Source organism: Oratosquilla oratoria, chromosome 43 (assembly GCF_046742065.1).
Source record: "Oratosquilla oratoria isolate Oo_2021 chromosome 43, ASM4674206v1, whole genome shotgun sequence".
Classification (NCBI taxonomy): Eukaryota; Metazoa; Arthropoda; class Malacostraca; order Stomatopoda; family Squillidae; genus Oratosquilla; species Oratosquilla oratoria.
Window position 1 is genome coordinate 16370806 of NC_134819.1, and position 20923 is coordinate 16391728.

At 38.2% G+C, this 20923-nt stretch overlaps 2 protein-coding genes across 2 annotated transcripts in view; both read left to right on the forward strand.

The window, feature by feature from the left end:
- The window catches only part of LOC143021928 (copine-8-like), a 758082-nt gene that overhangs the window by 230261 nt on the left and 506898 nt on the right, over positions 1-20923 (forward strand). The gene's annotated exons all lie outside the window — the stretch shown is intronic.
- Positions 1-20923, forward strand: part of LOC143021929 (decapping and exoribonuclease protein-like) — a 252942-nt gene that overhangs the window by 165422 nt on the left and 66597 nt on the right. Inside the window, exon 6 of the mRNA XM_076179813.1 lies at positions 11176-11273. Coding sequence (XP_076035928.1) covers positions 11176-11273 — 98 coding nt within the window. The remainder of the gene's footprint in view (positions 1-11175; positions 11274-20923) is intronic.

Below are 20923 nucleotides of genomic sequence, written 5' to 3' on the forward strand. Positions count from 1 at the left end.
ACTACAGTTGGTCAATAGATGAAGATCTATATGGTAGCGACCACTGACCTATCCATATCAAATATTTAAAGAACACGCCCTCCTCTTGCTTACCTAAATGGAAAACAGGAGAGGCTAATTGGGAATTATTTAGGAGATCCACAGAGATTAATTATAAGACTATTTATTTTTGTAGTAACTCAGATGCATATGATTACCTGGTAGACATCATACTTTCTGGTGCTTTCTCTTCCATTCCTAGGACAGCTGATAAACCTGAACCCCCAGTAGTCCCCTGGTGGAACGATGAATGTGCTTTAAGCAGAAAGATTACAAGAACTTGCTATAAGAGATATCGGAGATATCCTTGTTTAGTCAATAAGATAATGTACAGAAGAGCTCGAGCAAAGCAGAAGAAAATCTTGAAGAAAGCAAGGAGGGAATCCTTCATTAAATATATTAGCGAATTGAAATATGACTCTTCCCCTACCTTAGTATGGAATAGGATTAAAAAATTACAAGGAAAGTTTACTCCATCTGAAGATAAATGGCTCTTTTATATCAGATACAAGAGAAGTAGCAGAGGCTTTTGAAAGACATTATGCTGATATTTCAAGCCCACTATATTATTCAGATGATTTCAGAAGAATTAGAGCCAAGACCACGATTATTCCTCCTACCAATACGAACTCGGAGGCATATAATCTCTCTTTACCTTGGATGAAATGGATCATACTTTATCTTTATCCTCCCCAACCTCTCCTGGAGAGGATGACATTCTTTATTCCATGGTTGGTCACTTATCCATATTGTTGAAGAAATTCCTTTTAAATGTGCTGAACAAATTTTGGTCTTATGGATCTTCTCCTAAATCTTGGAAGACTTCAATCATCATAGGAATCTTAAAGGCAGGAAAAGACTCTCATGACCCACAAAGTTACAGACCTATTGCTCTCACAAGCTGCATTTGTAACATCTATGAAAGAATGGCTAATATGCGTTCAGTTTGGTTTTTGGAATCTAAAATTCTCCTATCTAACAGACAGTTTGGATTTAGAAGAGAATAAGTGCACTCTGGACCCCTTACCTTTTATCACTCATGAGATTCAGAATGCCTTCACAATCAGAACTCTAGCATTGCTGTGTTTTTTGACTTGAAAAATGCCTACGATACTACCTGGCGGTGAGGCATTCAGAAGCAAGTTGCCGAGTGGGGTATCGGGGGTAATATGTTCAATTGTTTAAATGACTTCTTGTCTGACCGTTATCTAAAGTCAGAGTGGGCTCTTCTTTCTCTTGTGCATATCTTCAAGAGGAAGGGATTCCCAAAGGAAGTGTTCTGAGTCCTACACTCTTCAGCATAGCCATTAATAGTTTGTTAGAACAAGTTCCCACAGGAGATCATGGATTGGCTTATGCTGATGACTTTGCTATTGTGTGCAGCAAATCGACAACATTAGAAACAGGCCAAAAGACTCGAGAGGTTTTTAACTTGAGCAACAGCATGGGCTTCAGATTCTCTGCTGAAAAAACAAAAACCATAAGGGTTTTCCAGACTAAGATGCAAGGAAGAGATACCAACACTATTCTTAGAGGGTGTCATATTACCATATGAAGATGAAGTAAAATACTTGGGTCTGGTTTTGGACAAAAGGTTGACATTCACAAATCACATAAACGAGGTTGTATAGACTGTTAAACAGCGACTTAATATACTAAAGGTAGTGTCTCGTTTCAACTGGGGAGCATATCGTATAACTTTAATAAGGCTTTACCAAACATTGTGCCTTAGCAAAATGGATTACGGATGTCAAATTTATGGATCGGCATGTAAAACTTCATTAAAGAAGCTCGATAGATTAAACAATATGGCTTTACAGATCTGTTTGGGAGCCTATAAAACATCTCCAGTGATAGTTTGTATGTGGACGCAGGAATTCCTCCCCTCTATATTCGCAGGGAGGAATTAATCCTTAGATATATATCTCGTGTCATGACATCCAAACAGAATCCAAACTTCAAATATGTAAAGCAGCCGGTAGACAGAGCTCCAAGGAAAAGTACTCTGCCAAAACGTTTAGAAGTGAGATGTGAAGTTGGGACAGAGAAGGTAGGACTTGTTCCTAATACAATTGCTGAGATCACGTCTCCCAAATTCCCTCCTTGGAACCGATGCCCCACTGAAATATGTCCTCTTAAAAAGAAGAAAAATAGAACTGCTGTAGAGCTAAAAAGTGAATTTTTAGAACATTTATCAGTACATGCTGATGCAATTTCTATTTATACAGATGGATCAAAATCCCAAGATGGTGTTGGTTGTGCTGTTGTATCTGATAGCACAGTTTTAAAGAGAAAGTTGCCTTATTTTAGCTCTGTTTTTACTGCTGAACTGCTGGCAGTCAGTAATGCCCTCAAATTTGTTTTTAATTCTGTTCCATGTAATAGGAACGTTTACAGATTCCATGAGCATTGTATCCTCTCTAAATACATTATTATCTCATCATTTTTAGTCCAAGAAATACAGGACTGGTTGATTCTCATTAACAACAGAAAGAAGATAAAAGTAAACTTTTGCTGGGTGCCGTCCCATGTGGGTATCACTGGAAATGAACAGGCTGATGCTGCAGCCAAAGCCGCCACTAGGCTCAGCCATATAACAGACTGAAAAGTCCCACATACGGACTTGAAACAAGTGATCCATTGTTATACAATGGAGAAGTGGCAAGAACAATGGACAAGGCTGGATGGTAGTTATAAGTTAAAAGAGATTCACCCCTTGGTGAACCCTTGGAAGTGTCCTCCTTTGGACAGAAGGTCAAGTATTGTTTTGACAAGATTGAGAATTGGCCATTCCTACAATACTCATAAATTTTTGATGGCAAGTGGAGCAGAAAGGCTGGCACCCCAATGTCCCACTTGCCAAGTAGTTTTTACAGTAAAACGCATTTTAATTCAGTGCCCTGCATTCTCTAATAAGTGCAGGGCAAATTTTTTAACAAATTTATCTTTTAAAGAAATTTTTAGGGGAGGAAGCTCATGTGAAGAATGTTGTAAAGTTTTTAATAGACATCAATTTATTTTATGAAATTTAAAATTGTGTATATGAATGCTTGTGAGTGTATGTTGTGATGTGTTTTTGTGAATGTTTATTGTTTTTACTGTTTTACTTGAATTTTTATCTATGAAAGATATGCGCTGAATGGCCTACCGGCTCCGGCACTTGGCCTTCGAGCCAAAAATTTCATAAATCAATCAATCAATCTTGTCTGCATTTTGTATGATTGTATTTAAAGTGTGCACAGCATTGTTTATGTTTGTGATTGGTGTACTGTTTCAAAATGTTGTTCTGTCTCTTCAGTAAAAGCTTCCCAGTTAGCTCCCTTGTAATTGGTGTATGTGTGTCCGTGGCCAACTGGGGTGCATCTTGTTTTGGTGGTGATGATGATTGGAAGGTGGTCAGAACCAAGGGTTCCGACCACTCTCCATGATGTTGTTGGGGTTAGGCAGGGGGAGCAGAAGGTGATATCAGGAGAGGAGGGAGTGTAGAGGGCTTGGTGTGAGATATGTGTATAATTATGTGTGTTGTTCATGATAGTCAATGAGTCAAACTGAGTCTGTATATCAAGCCCTCTGTCTATGTCAGGGTTGTCGACATACCAGGCAAACGACTTGGCGTTGAAGTCACCACCCATAATCAGGTTGGGGATTGAGGCTAGTTGGCTAAATTGAGGCCTGAAGGTGTTTGGAACTGTGGGGGATGATTGGGGGGGGAATGTACATGTTAACTATTGTCAGTGTTGATTTGTTGCCTGTGCAGATTTGAATGGATTGGATTTCTGTAGTGTTATCTGTGTTAGGGAGGAGAATTTTGGTTGTGGCACTTGTGTCCACAAAACAGATGGAGTGGGGGATCAGGGTGATGAGTCCACCGCCATTGCCGTTGGTCCAGTCTTGTCTGATGGTGGTGTAATTATGAAATGATGGTGTTGTGTGAGTGTCTTAGTTTTGTATAATTGCAATGTGTATGTTGCGTTGTTTAAGAAAGTGTTCAAGTTCATGTTTTTTCGTGTTAATACCGTCAATGTTGGGTTGTAATATGTTGATGTTGTGTGTTCTGTATGTGTTGTATGTTGCCGTTTGGGGTTGAGGTTGGGGTGTTAATGGGGAAGGTACAGTTGTAAGTATGTGAGTATGGTTGTAAGGTCCCCCGCCCCTCTCTCTCTCTCTCTCTCTCTCTCTCTCTCTCTCTCTCTCTCTCTCTCTCTCTCTCTCTCTCTCTCTCTCTCTCTCTCTCTCCAAAAAGTTATATATGTAAATTTTTACATTATAGAATTTTATTTTTATTTCTAGGACCATATGCATAAGCTTTATGAGATATGTAGGCCATAATCACTTAATTAGATAAAGAGGAGTCAGAATTGGAGTCGCCAAAAAATAGAGGAGTTGGAGTTTAAGGTTTTGTGGTTCGACTCCATAGTCCAACAGAGCTGAGGCCTCTTCAAAGACTTTGCCATAAACTATTAACTTTGTGATTTCACCCCTGTGTTTCAATTTAACCTTTATGAACCTCTAATACAGTTTTGGTTCATCTTTGCATTTTTCTACTACACCTCTTTAAGTTGCTTTCTTCCACCATGTGAATTCTGGTATAGTCATTCCTAGCTTGTAAGCTTCTTTTGTTTTATTGCTTCTTTTCTTTCTCCATTTTCCCCAAGTCCCCTGGTCTATTTTGTAGTCTCATACTTTTTGTTGAATCAATCCTGTTTTTGCTTCTTTCCCTAGTCTTTGGCACATGTTTGTGAATGTCAAGAAAGATATCTCATTTCCTCCTTATTCCTGTGGTATTCATGAATTCCACCCATTTTGTTTCTTCTAATGATTTTTTCAACTCTAAATCGGCTTTCCTAAAAATGAGTCTCCCTTGCCTGTGTGATTCATTCCTTGGCTCAATTTCCTCATCCTCCAGCTGAAATTCAGTTCTAACATGGTCACTTTTTCCTACTGGGCAAAGGTAGTGCAAGAAGCTGATGATGTCTGCTCTATGGTCAGTAACATATCTAATTTTGTAGGAGTGTCACCTCTTCTTACCTGGGTTACTGTGGTCTTCATTGCTATACTCAGCAATCTGTTTTGCTGCTTGCTTCCCATTCCTCCCAGTTGACAATACCACAATTAAAATATCGAATAAGGACAGTATTATTACTTTGTTCAATATTTTTCTGTAGGAAAAGAGATATCCAATAACATTTATATATTCAGTTTCATCCTAAGCCCTAGTCTTGGGGGAGAACATATGCCACCATGAAGTACCTTTTATTATGCCCTTTCATACTAATCTTTAGGTGAATTGCTTCAGCCCTGCCTTCACTCAGATTTGCTTCTTCCACCTTTATGTCACTTCTCATCACAGACATAACTCCACCCTTTCTATCCTTGTCTATTCTCCAGGTGTATCTGTCATTCCCCAATTGTATATAGAATTTTTGTGGGAGTGTAGTTTCTACTAGACAAATACCAGGCTCATTTATCCTTAAGTAGTTATTTATCTTCAACCTAGCCAAAAGTAAACCATCACCATTAGCATATGCTATTCTAAGTTTACTTGTAGTGCTTACATTACAATGCTGCCTTCTTGTATTCTTGGAAATCATTTCCTCGCCTTCTGATTGACAATTAAAAAAAAAAAAAAAAAAAAAAAAAAAAATAATAATAATAATAATAATAATAATAATAATAATAATAATAATAATTTTTGGCTTTGGCTTTCTCTAAGAGCTTTTATATCTTTGCTCATTCATCTTCATTAACATCTTTCCTAATCCAACTGTTTTTTAACCTTGTGCTACCCTCCAAGACTTGCTGATTACTTCTTCTTCCATGGCTTGCAACTTGAACTTTGTTTTCATTGAATGTGCACAATTTCTCAAATACTTGCCTAACCTATACATGCTATCAATCTGGTCTGTGACATCAAAACCCTTTTGTAGTATTTATGTAATTTCCCTAATCATGTGCATTTAATTTTCTTGAAGAACTTCCATGAGGTATTGTGTTCTTGGCATCCAAAATAGCCTTAGATACTTGAGAAAATGTGGGAAGAGAGGAGTGGAAGTGGAGGTAGAATGTAGATTGAGAGAAGTAAATGCCTTGTGGGATTAAAAAGTGTAATGAGAAATAAACATTTGGAAATGGTAGTTAAGAGAAGATTGTATGAAGGGATTACGAAGGCAAAGCGTGCTGACAGGAAACATTTTGCTTCATATCTAGGTCGGATGCAAAAACAAAACAAAAATATATTAATAAATAAATAAAAACTATAATAGTGTGAATAATAAATAAAATATGTAAATTAATGCATAGGTATAGTTAGACAATGAGCAAACAGGTAAATAATGATTAATTGACATAACTAATAAAAAATGAGAATCAGCAAATAATGATAAACAGACAAATAATAACAAAACAAATAATATAAGATAAGTGATAATTGTTACATCTTGCTTAAGTGTTTATCTAAATGATTCTTAAACAGCACTGTATGGGGCAAAAACATGGAACATTAGAAAGAGTTTAAATGTGTTTGATAGAGTGAGAAACGAGGTGAGGAGGAGAGCGGAGTCGGAAAAAGAATTGGGAGGTAGGATTGATGAAAGACTATTGAGATGATTTGGAGACATGGAAAGAATGAGTGAAGAATCATTAGTAAAAGAAGTTGGAAAGGAAGAGGTGGATGGAGTGAACATGAGGCGGCAACCAATTATGAGATGGATGGATGGGGTAAAAGGGGCATTGGGAAAGAGGGGAATGTCCGTTGAGGAAGGGAGAAGACTGAAGATAGGGGTGAGTTGAGAATGGTTTTGTATTTACCTACCTAGTTGTAATATACGGGAGGGGAGCTATGCTTGTGGTGACCCGTCTTTGTATCTCTCCGCATCAAGTTTTATCTTAAAATCTTGTATAGTTTTTGCACATACTGTTTTGTTGTCTAATTTGTTCCATGTATTAATCTCTCTGTGTGGGAAACTGTTCCTTTTCAAGTTGTTTCTATAACTATCTTTTTTCAGTTTTTTTCCGTGTCCTCTCGTTTTACCGTTGTCCCACACTAACAGGTGGTTCCTGTCTAAAACTTCCATTCCTTTCATTATTCTGTAGATAGTCAGCAAATCTCCTCTTTCTCTTCTTTGTTCCAGAGTTGGTAGGTTCAGTTTGGATAGTCTTTGCTCATATGTTAGTTCGGCGAGAGTCGGTGCTAGTTTGGTTGTCGCTCTTTGTAATCTTTCTAGTTTCTTAATATTCTTTTTGGTGCTGGGTATCCAAAGTGATGCTGCGTACTCAAGTTTTGGTCTTATTAGTGTAGTTAGTATTTTCTTTATCATTTCTTCATCCATATAAGTAAATGCCACTTTGATGGATCTCAATAAGTTGTAGGTTTCTCCGAATATTTTGTTTATATGCTTATCAGGTTTCATGTCCTTTCCAATCATCACTCCAAGATCTTTTTCATAGTTTGCTTTTTTATCTTTTCTTCTCCAATTCTGTATTCTTTTGATATTCTGTTTTTACTCTTTCCAAATTCCATTATACTGCATTTCTTTATATTAAATTTCACTTCCCACTTTTGAGTCCAATTCCATATCGTGTCCAGATCTTGTTGCAGTGAGTTGCAGACCTCTTCCGTTTCTACCTTTTTAAATAATTTTGCATCATCTGCAAAAAAATTCGTATAGCACTCCACGCCTTCATTCATGTCATTAATGTATATGGCGAACATGATCGGGGCCAGTATCGATCCTTGCGGGACACCGCTTTTTACTTCTTTCCAGTTGGAGAATTTTTCTCTAATTACAACTCTCATTTTCCTCCCAATCAGGAAGTCTTCCATCCATTCCAATAATTTTCCTCTGATACCACCCTTTGATTCTATCTTGTTTATTAATTTCTTATGAGGTACCTTATCAAATGCCTTTTGCAGGTCCAGAAAAGCACAGTCCGCCCATCCATATCTTTCTTGTATTATGTCTACTAATCTTGAGTAGAAGCAGACCAGATTTGTTGTACATGATCTCCCTTGTCTGAATCCAAATTGATTTGGGTTCAGTATAGATTTTTCTTCCAGGTATTTAACCCATCTGTTTTTAACAACTCTTTCACAAATTTTTGCTATTGTGCTTGTTAGTGAGACCGGTCTGTAGTTAGATGGATCTTCCTTATCACCTCCCTTATAAATTGGTACGATGTTTGCCTTCTTCCAGTCCAATGGTACTTTTCCTTCTTTAAGTGAGGATTTAATTATATTACCGTATATTTCCACGTATAAGACGACCCTAAAATCCAAAAATTCACCCCTTAAAATTGGGGGTCGTCTTATACTACCATTATAAAAATCAGACCTTGAATTCTACGTGAGATGACTTGGTAGGCTAGCCTGCCGATAACCACAGATTCGCAGGAAATTATTCACATTATGATAAGAACTGGTAATAAAGGTAATTAAACCATATTTACCATATATATTATTGGCATATATTTATAGTAAATTGCAATTGTTAATAAATTCGAGGAATAATTCTATATTAATGAAATTACGGTACTTTTAATGGTCTCACGAAACGTCGACCAAAGTCGACCAACGCCGACCAAGCCCAAACAATGACAGCTTTTGCTCAAATGCATAATTTAAATAGAAATTAGCATATGGTTGCATTATTCTCCAATTTTCTTTAAAATGTGAGATTTTCATGTAATTTGATCAAAGAAAAGTTACGTTTTTATCCTCTGCAAAATTACCAAAGTCGACCAAACACAATGACGGCTTTTGCTCAAATGGTCGACTTTGGTAATTTTGCAGGTGATAAAAACGTAACTTCTCTTTGATCAAATTTCATGAAAATCACAAATCTTAAAGAAAATAGGTCAAATAATGCAACCAAATACTAATTTTTATATAAAATTATGCATTTGAGCAAAAGCCGTCATTGTTTGTGTTTGGTCGGCGTTGGGCGACTTTGGTAATTTAAATTTTGCAGAGGATAAAAGCGTAACTTCTATTTGATCAAATTATACGCAAATCACACATTTTAAAGAAAATAGGTCATATAATGCAACCATATGCTAATTTTAATACATAATTATATGCATTTGAGCAAAAGCCGTTATTGTTTGGGTTGGGTCGGCTTTGGTCGACGTTTAGTGAGACCGCAACCTTTTTCTTTCGCTAACTTTTCAGTAATTTTCAAGACTGAAAATAACAATTTTGGATTACAGTACATAAAACGTTTATTTATAAAAAATATATATATTACAGTAGTTGCATTTAAAACATACAAAATTTAAAGATTATAAAATTATAAAACTTAATTTCTAATCATCATCAATATATATTACACATCAAACGTATTTCTAAAACCTTTATTTTCAATAAAATTACATTACATTCAAAACTTAAAACATTATAAAACTTTATTTATTTATTTATATAAAACCCTTCAAACTCGTCACAATCATCACTCTGTTTCGAAAAGTTGTTCGAACATATCACAAGATTCCTCAAATATGCCGTCATCGTAGGGATTCCAGTCCGGTTCCGGTGAGTCGACTTCGGCTTCATCACTTTCATACAATAAATCATCTTCAGTGCCATCCATGGCATTAGATTCCAAATTTTTTAATAGATTTTACGATACTTTCGACCTTAACACTTTCCCAAGCTTTAATAACAAACTCGCAGAGAACATCAAGTGATGCACTACGCATAGCTCCACCTTTTGTAAATGACTTCTCTCCATTCGTCATCCACTCGTTCCATTGATACCTAACATTATCTTTAAACGTCGAACCAGGAACGTAAATAAATCGTTTTTGTTAGTTGATGTGTGTTCTCAGAAAATCATGATACATGATTTGCTTTTGTTATTTCATTTATTTTGAATTTAAAAGCATACAGTAAGTAATTTCTCTGGTATAAGGATACAGTTAATGAGAAAGAAAAGAGAAAAAGCGAAAAAAAGCTGATAAACGTAATCAAAACAATTGTCTTTGTACGGTAGGTTTGATACACTGATGCTTTTGTAATTTAGCAGTCGCCTTATACTACCGATATGAGATAAATTCATAAAAATTTGCTCTAATTTTGTGCCTCGTCTTATACAAAGGTCGTCTTATACACGGAAATATACGGTATGTATTTTGTCAGTTAATTTTTCCATACATTCCTTCAGTATCCAGTTTGCAATCCCATCTGGGCCATGTGATTTTCTGACATCAAGGGATTTAATTTGATCACTGATTTCTTTTTGTGTTACATTTATTTCTTTCATTGCTGTATGGACGCTGTGGTGCACAGAAGGGAGTAGGGAATGGGTAAGGGAGTATGTGTGGATGATATTTTGCCACAGCCTGAAGGTATTTCTCCCCATCTTCTCTTTTTCTGCATGAGGGGATGGAGAGGGGGCAAGTCACTGATTAACCTCATCACTCCAGGGCACATCGCATGTCTGGCAGCATTAGCTGTCCGACATGCGATGTTGCATCATAATAATCACATTATAAAAAATAAAGTCAGTGCTCAATCATTCGTTCTCTTTCACCCGTGTATTTTGATAACCATAGAAAATATGATGAAGCAGGTTTAGAGAGAATGAAAGTTACATAGGTACGACTACAATAAATATAATCAAGATGGATCGACTACCCACTTGCTCCTCATGCCGCCTACGTAGGCGTCACCATATGGAAGTGGTTAAATGAAGTGGCCTTGCTGTGTCTTGCCACATATCTCATGATCCAGGGTAGTGGGTGAGTTGCAGGGATGACCTATCATCCACTAGGAGCCAAGAAAAGAGGGAGGGATTGCAAATGGGAGTGGAATATGTTGGGATAAAATGGGTGGGAGTGGATTTATGCCTTTGACTTTGGTTACCTCCCTTGTAAGGGGGAAAAAGTCCTTGGTGTATAAAGATATATATATGTGCTTTGTCTTTGCTAGCTCCCTTTATGGGGATCATTGGTATATATTCACCTAATTGTATACAGGAAAGGAGCAGTGGTTCCAATTCATGCACTGTTCCAACTTAGCTTATATTCATTTACAGTTATCATATTTGTGTGTATATTTTATGGGAGGGAGGGATGCTTGAGTTGGTCACCCCCAATTGAAGGGAATTTTTTTTTTATTGTAATGATTTTTCCTTGTTACAGGTTCAGAGGAACACTTTTCCTCTATACTGATGAGGACGAAATATATGAAAACAATTATACAAGATGGGGATTGGTGTTTAAACACTTAATGCAGGGAGGTAAGGTTGTTTGTATGCTGTGTAAAACTGTTTACACATTTCTTTTATATACCTGTACCTAAGGCTTTTTCCCCCTTACATGAGAGGTAGCCAAAGTCAAAAGTCTTAATTTTTCCCCCACCCACTCCACTCCCATTCATCACCCCTCCCTCCCTCTTTTCTTGGCTCCTACTGAATGACAAGTTGTCCCTGCATCTCGCCCATTGCCCTGGGTCAGAAGCAATGCAGCAGGACACAGTACATCCACAGCAAGGGGGATAGGAGGGGGCTTGCCAATTATAATTGGCAAGCCCCCTCCTACCCCCCCCCCTCCACACACACAGAAAATAAGAAGACAGGGAGAAAACCCCTCAGCCTGTATTAAACTATCTGCCCTCTAAACCCCCCATTCCCTTTCATGCACCACAGCATCTTCCACACAACCACTGCCCACCCACCCCATCCTTTGTCCTTTACCTCCTCCCTTAACCGACACCCCCTCTTTCTCATTGCCCCACCGATCCATCCTGTCTTCAGTGACTCCCCCCCCCACCTCATATTCACTCCATCTACCTCCACCTTCCACATTCCCTTTACCAATTTTTCTTCTTTCCATGTCTCCAAATCATCCCAATATTCCTTCATCAACACAATCTGCCAACTCCTTCTCCACCCCTACTCTCCTCACCTCATTTCTCATTCCATCCAGCCTAGCCACCACCACCACACCTCTCAGACATTCCATTTCAAATACATTTGAATTCCTCTCCTCTCTCATGATCCATGTTTCAGCCCCACACAGGCCTAGAAAGATTACAAAGAGCGACAACCAAACTAGCACCGACTCTCGCCGAACTAACATATGAGCAAAGACTATCCAAACTGAACCTACCAACTCTGGAACAAAGAAGAGAAAGAGGAGATTTGCTGACTATCTACAGAATAATGAAAGGAATGGAAGCTTTAGACAGGAACCACCTGTTAGTGTGGGACAACGGTAAAACGAGAGGACACGGAAAAAAAACTGAAAAAAGATAGTTATAGAAAAAAACTTGAAAAGGAACAGTTTCCCACACAGAGCGATTAAAACATGGAACAAATTAGACAACAAAACAGTATGTGCAAACACTATACAAGATTTTAAGATAAAACTTGATGCGGAGAGATACAAAGACGGGTCACCACAAGCATAGCTCCCCTCCCGTATATTACAACTAGGTAAATGCAATCACCCCCTCATAAAATCTCCTCTGACCATCCACTCCCAAATGTCTCTCTCATTACACTCTCCAATCCCCCAAGGCATTTACATGCATCTCTCAGTCTACAATCTACCCATCCACTCCTCCCTTTCCTGCCACATGCACCCCAAAGTATTTAAAGCCTTTCTTCTTTAATACTCTTTCAAATTGCTGTGATCCTCTCCCCCTGCACATCTCATCATACTACCTCTGCCCACATTCACCTTCAACCGTCCCTCTTACACACCCTCCCAAACTCCATCACTAACTTCCCCAATCCCTCCTCTGATCCTGCTACTAGTGCAGTGTCATCAACAAACAATAACTGGCTTATCCCCCATTTACTTTAACCATCTCAAACCCCCACTGCCCATTACCCCCACATTTACCTCCCACACCATCCCATCCATGTACACACCAAACCACAGTGACATGCCACACCCCTGGTGAAGTCCCTCCCCCACCCCAAGCCACTCACTCTCTCTGTTTCCAATTCTAACACAGGCTTCACCACCCTCATAAAAACATGACTGCTCTCAACAGCTGTCCTCCTACCCCCACACATCTGCAAAACCTCCCAAATCACCCTCCTGTCCACCCAATCATAGGCCCCTTCCAAATCCATAAAGGCCCAAAACATGTCCTCACCATTTGCTCAAGCTTTCTCACATTTGTCCCACCACAAAAATCCAATCCACACAATATAATTTTCTTAATATATGGGATTGCAATGTATGAATGTTTCACTTTTCAGTTAACCCAGAAGATCAGTATATGACCAACTTGTTCCCAGTTGTTAAAATCTTTACATTTATAAAAGGCTCTCCAAGCTTTGTCTTCACATATCTAAAGATCAGAGCTGGGCACCATCCCCCATTAGTTTTGCCACAGTTAGCACTCCCTAACTATTAAAGCAATATAGATGCTGGTATAGTATGTGGCCTATGAAATTTTTTTTTGGTATAGTATGTGGCCTACCAGAATTTTATTTCAGTATGAACCTGTCTCTTAAGCTTTAATAGTTTAGGAGCACTAACTGCAGCCAGACTAAAGCGGAATGCACCGAGAAACATGCCCAGCTCTGCTAAAGATGAATATAGATAGTGTGTGTTCTCATAATGGCAGTGGACCAAAAGTCATTTGAATTATCAAGACAATCTTTTTCTTGGTGTGTTCACATAATGTTATGAGTGAAGGTTGAGTGAATGCTTTGGTTGGCTACCTCCCTTGTGAGGGTGAAGATGCTTTTTGGTGTAGATCTAGAACAATGCATGGAAGTGTTGAACAGCACTTGTAGGCAGGTAAATCCAAGTAAGGGTAGTAGATCCAGGGGGTAATAAAAACACAAACATCTAAAGGTAAACTTAACACAGTGCATTGTACATCCTCTCACCAAGATATTGAAGGGTGTCTGAAGCTAGTTGTTCTAGTTCAAGTTTCTTCATTGACTTTCTAATGTCTCCACCCATCATCATTGGTCTGTCTTCCACAAATTATTGTAATTTGGAGTTTGTCTTCACATTGTGCAAAATCAGTATGTCCTCCAAAGTGAGTGTATTTTGACATCATTCCAGTTGCTTTGTCATCTTAGTTTGTCACAAATGGAGTGTGTGCTTCTTTATGTTTCCTCCACCCAGTGAAAAGATGAGAATCTGTTTGTGATAAAGGGAACTGCACAATCAAAAAAGAAAAAAAAAGTGAGTAACAGGTAGTTTATTCAACTGATAGATATAAGAGTTACAGGTACACCTCACCTTACATCATTAATTGGTTCAAGGAGACACCACGTAAGTTGAATTTGCCTATATGTAGGCTAGGTACGCCTGGTGTAGCATAGGCTAAACTGCTAATAGCCAATCCCCAGTACTGTATTTTACTTATGAATGCATTTTCAATAAGATAAGGTTAATAAAAACCTATTTTAATTTTCCAAACAAAATATGTATTTATTATTTTGTAAATATGTAAAAAAAAAAAAAAGTACCTGTACTTTAACTTTACCAGTGCATACTATTTGGTGATGTTTACTTCGCTAACAATTATTCCGTGGTGCTGTTCTTTATGAATGCATTGTCAATAACATACAGTAAAACAAACAAAAACAAGTAATTAAAAATATTTTAAGCTTACAAACACTCATTTTGTAATAAGTGAAAAATAAAATAAAAGTATTTTTAATTTACCAATGCAGTATATACAATATGTTGATGTTTACATTGTAGACATTTTATCATCTCCGTTTTATCCTCCAGCGAAATAACATGATGCTTAGCAATTTCACTAGGACTTTTCTTAGGAGGCATGGGGGCAAATGTTACAGTTACAAGTGAATGTTAATGAGAAAATCTACAAAACTTCAGTAACCAGATCATAATCCAAAACAACTGCGGGATTTGAGATGCTGCCCAATGGTAGATACAGTATAGGAACTATTGTTGCCCGGATAAATAAGAAAATCAGCTGATTTCATGTTCTAGTGAACTAGGCCATACTACTTTATGGTATGTATGTCACGGGTCCGGCGTAGTCACTCTGCATGTGTACTGGATAGGGAGAAAGGAAGTCAGCAGCCTAGTACCTACCTCACAAACATTCCCCAGACGGTGAGCTTTCGGACCTCGCAAGTAGTGACCTCGCGGTATACATCCCCACTTGACTGGGTTCAGACATGTAGCTTGGAAGGCACCAAGATACCAGAACCTTCCTTAACAAGTATTAGAGAAAGATGGTGAAAAAGGAGAGTAGGGTAGCAAATATGAAGGATAGGGGTAGGGGAATTCACCAAGGAAAAGGGTGAGGGACCCCCTATCTATTCACTACCCCAAAAACCTCATCCTAAAACAACTGTCATAGGATGAGGGCGACAAATCCTACGAATATTCCAGTCCATAATCAGTGCCAAGCTAGGGTCGTCAACAAAAAAGAGTTTTGGCTCAGTTTTCGTCTGGTAGCTCGAGGCTGACCTCTCCAGTATGGTTGCACCTGGCTGGCACAGCTCAGCCTGTCCTTACTACACGGAAGCCCCCCCACTACATCAAAGTACTGGGCCTCGGGGGGGCTGATTAGAAAGAAATGAGATCCACACTAGCCAAGCTTTAAAGTTGTTAGTTAGTTTAACTCTGATCTCTTTAATTTGTCCAAATTTACGGAACTTTTCATATAAGTCTGTATAACACTTATCAAGAGAGACATATTGTAAATGCAAGATTCTATGACTATTAGGGGCAGCATTTGATTGATTGATTTTACCGAAGTCCTTTTTCAAGCCGGAGTCGTCAACTGGGGTTTTTATTTTTGTTGAGTCAATATTGTCAACATTAGGATTGGCAATATTAGGAGAGGGATCGGGGTGTTTAGGAGGAGGATCAGGTAGTGGTGGAGATTTAGAACATTCTGTTTCAACAGCCGCCATCATCGTGTATATTTATGAGGCCACACCATATATTAAGAAAGAAAAATCAGTGCATAGAAGGAAGATACTGCAGTTGCCCGTTGCCACGCACAATAAAAGAAAAGTCTCTGCAGAGTCGGGAGGTTCCAGAAACGACTATTTACACATGCAGGGCCTCGGAGGTGAGTTAGAGACTTTGTCAACCCGGGGTTTGTCCTCTTTTGTTTTGTCCCATTTAGGATGGGTCCGGTGTAGTCACTCTGCATGTGTACTGGATAGGGAGAAAGGAAGTCAGCAGCCTAGTACCTACCTCACAAACATTCCCCAGTCGATGAGCTTTCGGTCCTCGCAGGGAGTAGTGACCTCGCGGTATACATCCCCACTTGACTGGGTTCAGACATGTAGCTTGGAAGGCACCAAGATACCAGAACCTTCCTTAACAAGTATTAGAGAAAGATGGTGAAAAAGGAGAGTAGGGTAGCAAATATGAAGGATAGGGATAGGGGAATTCACAAAGGAAAAGGGTGAGGGACCCCCTATCTATTCACTACCCCAAAAACCTCATCCTAAAACAACTGACACAGGATGAGGGCGACAAATCCTACGAATATTCCATTCCATAATCAGTGCCAAGCTAGGGTCGTCAACAAAAAAGAGTTTTGGCTCATTTTTCGTCTGGTAGCTCGAGGCTGACCTCTCCAGTATGGTTGCACCTGGCTGGCACAGCTCAGCCCGCCCTTACTACACAGAAGCCTCCCCACTACATCAAAGTACTGTTGTTTCCTCCTTGTGTATCCTTTCCCAGTCAGCTTTTTGAAAGAATTCTCTTATTTTATCCAAATTTGTTTCCCATACATTCATCTTCCCTTTATTGTTCATTTTTTCACGTGTTTTTCCTTATTTAGTTCCAGTTCAACCAATATGTGGTCACTTTTACTTATTAGTGTCTTATATTCAATCTTGTCCACTATTTGGGTTCTGATGTGATTATTAGATCCAGTCTCGATGGTTCTTCCTCGTTTCTATACCTAGTATTCTCTTGTGTCCATTGCATCATTGTATGTTCTATAATCATATCAAGTAGTACATTTCCCCATAAGTTGTCTCCACCCTTCACTGTCATCTCTTCCCTGCAGATTTCTTTACTCTCAAAGTCACCCATTATAACTATTCTTTATCCATCTTCCATTATCTTATTTAGCATTATCCTTGTGTCTTCTAACATACATTTGTGTTCTCTCTCTTCCCACAAGGCCATTTTAGGAGGCACATAATTTACTACAAACTTCCTGCTCTTCCCATCCCTGTTCTTTTTCGGGTCTCTTCTATAACTGTCTTGATTTTCTTTCCGTGTCCTCTTGTATTTTCACTATTCCATTTTATTAGATCCTCTCTATCAATAGTTTCTATGCCTTTCATGATTCTATAAATAGTTATCATGTCTCCTCTCACTCTTCTTTGCTCTAATGTCTGTAGCTCAAGTTTTGCTAGTCTTTCCTCATATGATAGTTCTGAGAGTGTTGGTGCCAATTTTGTAATTGCTCTTTGTATTCTTTCAAGTTTTGTTATACATTTTTTGTACCTGGTGACCACATCGCTGCATATTCCCATCTTGGTCTTATCAAAGTGACTAGTATTTTCTTCACCATTTCTTCATCCAGGTATGTAAATACCACTTTGATTGTTCTTATTAAATTATAAGTTTCTCCAAAAATCTTGTTTATATGTTTCTCAGGTGACATATTATTCATAATAATGACTCCCAGCTCTTTCTCATTTTCTACTTTTTTAATTTCTTCCTCTCCCAATTTATATGATCCCACTATTATTTTTTTTGCTTCTTCCAAATTCCATTATACCACCCTTCTTAATATTAAATTCCATCTCCCACTGGGAGATAGGGTTGATGAAAGAATATTAGGATGGTTTGGACACATGGAAAGAATGAGTGAAGAAAGACTAGTAAAAGAGGTATGGAAGGCAGATGTGGAGGGAGTGAACATGAGGGGACGTCCTAGGATGAGGTGGATGGATGGGGTGAAGGGGGCTTTGGGGAAGAGGGGAATGTCTGTTGAGGAAGGAAGGGAGAGGACGGAAGACAGAGGTGAGTGGAGAATGGTTGTATATGGATGATGTTGTGATTGCATGAGGAGGAATGGGCGGGGGGTGGGGGGTGAGGTAGTATGTGTGAGCAAATTTTGACGCAGCCCGAAGGGATTTCTCCCCGTCCTCTCCTTATATGCAAGGGGGGACGGAGAGGGGGGGTCACCGATTAAATGAAGCGGCCTTGCTGTGGATGTGCAGTGTCTTGCAACACTGCTTCTGACCCAGGACGGTGGGCAAGGTGCAGGGATGACCCGTCATCCAGGAGGTGCTCAGATGAGAGGGAGAGTGGGAGGGGTGTGGAGTGTATTTAGGGATGAAATGGGTGGGAGTGTTTTTATGCCTTTCCCTTTTTGGCTACCTCCCTTGAAAGGGGGAAAAAGCCTTGGTATATGTATGTATGTATCTCCCACTTCCTACTCCATTCTCATACTTTATTGAGATCACTCTGTAGTGACTCACAATCTTCTTCAGTGTTCACTTTTTTTAACAATTTTGTATCATCCGCAAAGAAGCTCATATAACTTTCAATTCCTTCATCGATATCATTAATATATATAGCAAACATTATTGGGGCCAGAACTGTTCCTTGTGGAACACCACTTATCACCTCATCCCAATTAGAGTGTTTGTCTATAAAAATTTGCTTTTTCATAAATCAATCTTCCCTTTCTATATTGTTAATTTTTTTAATGTATTTTTCCTCTTTTAGTTCCAGTTCAACTAATATGTGGTCCTCACATTTATATCCTTCTTAGTCAGGAACATAACCCCACCCCCTATTTTTACCTCTCTGTTTCTAATCCAATAATTATATGCATGATGTCCTACACTATTAGGTGGTAGTGGGCCTTTCAATTTTGTGTCTGCAATTCCCATTATGTCCGTTTTTTTTTTCCTCCAGGTAATATTCAGTTTGTTCAAGCCTGTTATTAAGCTATCTATATTTGTATTAGACACTTTTAATTTTCTGCTACTTCCATTTTGTTTTATGTTTCCCATCTGTTTTTGTCTGCAATGAACCATTTCTTCACTTTCATATCCACTACTCTCTAATAGAATTTCTCTTTTTCTGACTCTGTTCTTTTCTCGTTTTTTCCTTAGCTTCTAGTTTTTTTGTTTTCTCCTCTCTTTCCTCTTATTCATTTCTCTTTTTATCCATATCTGTTTATATTGTAGACTTTCTGCTATTTTCCCTGTTTTTGCTAAGATATTCTCTACTATCATTTGTGACCTGAAAATTATCTTAATTGGTCTGGTTTTATCTGTATTATATTTCTCTAGTCTATATATTTCTTCTATTTCTTTCCTTGTTTTTTTGGCCATCCTCTTGAACTACTTCCAAAATGTTGTTTACTTTTTCCTTTTCCTCTTTTACTCTTGTCCTATTTAGATTATACTTCTCTTCCACCCCTAATATAATTATACATTTCTTTTTGTTCGCTACGAGTAAGTCTCGTACTATATTCTCCTTTTCTCTCATCACTTTAATAACTGTGTCTTTAGTTTGTTTTTTCATCTGTTGTTTCACTATATAAATACAACTTTGTTGTTCTCTTGGACTTTTCTCTAACCCTGTGCTTCGTTTGCCATGGACTCTTTATTCTCTTTATTCTTCTTCTTTAATTCCTCATTCTCATCTTTTACTTCTTTTAACTGTCTTTTTAATTCTTCTATTTCTTTAGTTAGGTTTTGGTTCTCTTTCTTTAGTTCTTCCAATATATCAACTCTCCATAATCCGTGTAAGTTGGCTGCACCTAGCCTCTCAATGTTTAGTCACTTTCTCTAGTTTTTCCCCTAGACTTGCTAATCAGGGGAGGTTGGCACCCCCCCCCCTCGTCATTAAATAAATTTAAATTATTATCTCCAGTTTCTATTGTACTGTTCATATCTATATTTCTAAACTTAATGCTTTTACTGATATTTTCGACTTCACCTGCATCGTCTGCAGCCCTCTTGTTACCTTTCTCCTGATGTCTGGGGGAACACGTTCATCACCTTCCTCATTTCCTTCCATTTCATTCAGTAATCCCTCATTTTCTCCTTTTTCTTCACCTTCCCACTACATCATGAGCTTTCCCCTTCCCTATTAATACAACAAAGGTACTCCCTCGTTGTTGAGATAGATGAAACATAAGTTTTCTTGGAGTTCCAAACTTCGTTTTCACTTCGACCGACGTGTGTATTTACCTAGTTGTATTTTACGGGAAGGGGAGCTATGCTCGTGGTGTCCTGTCTTCATATCTCATTTCATCTAAACTGTTTTTAAATTCATGTATTGTTTTTGCACACACCACCTTCTCTAACTTCTTCCAAATGTCTATTACTCTGTGAGGAAAGCTGTTCTTTTTCAGATCTCTTCTATAACTGTCTTTCTTGATTTTCTTTCCATGTCCTCCTGTATTTCTATCATACCATTTTATTAGATCCTCTCTATCAATAGTTTCTATGCCTTTCATGATTCTATAAATAGTTGTAAAATCTCCTCTCTCTCTTCTTTGCTCTAATGTCTGTAGTTCAAGTTTTGCTAGTCTCTTTTCATATGCTATTTTGATAGTGTTGGTGCCAATTCTGTAATTGCTCTTTGTATTCTTTCAAGTTTTGTTATACATTTTTTTAGTACTTGGTGACCACATCGTTGCTGCATATTCCAATCTAGGTCTTATCAAATTGATTAGTATTTTCTTCACCATTTCTTCATCCAGGTATGTAAATGCCACTTTGATTGTTCTTATTAAATTATAAGTTTCTCAAAAAAATCTTATATGTTTCTCAGGTGACATAATATTCATGATAATGACTCCCAGGTCCTTCTCATTTTCTACTTTTATTTTTATTCCTTCTTCTCCTACTATTCTTTTTTTTGCTTCTTCCAAATTTCATTATACTACACTTCTTAGTATTGAACTCCGTCTCCCACTCTCTGCTCCATTCCC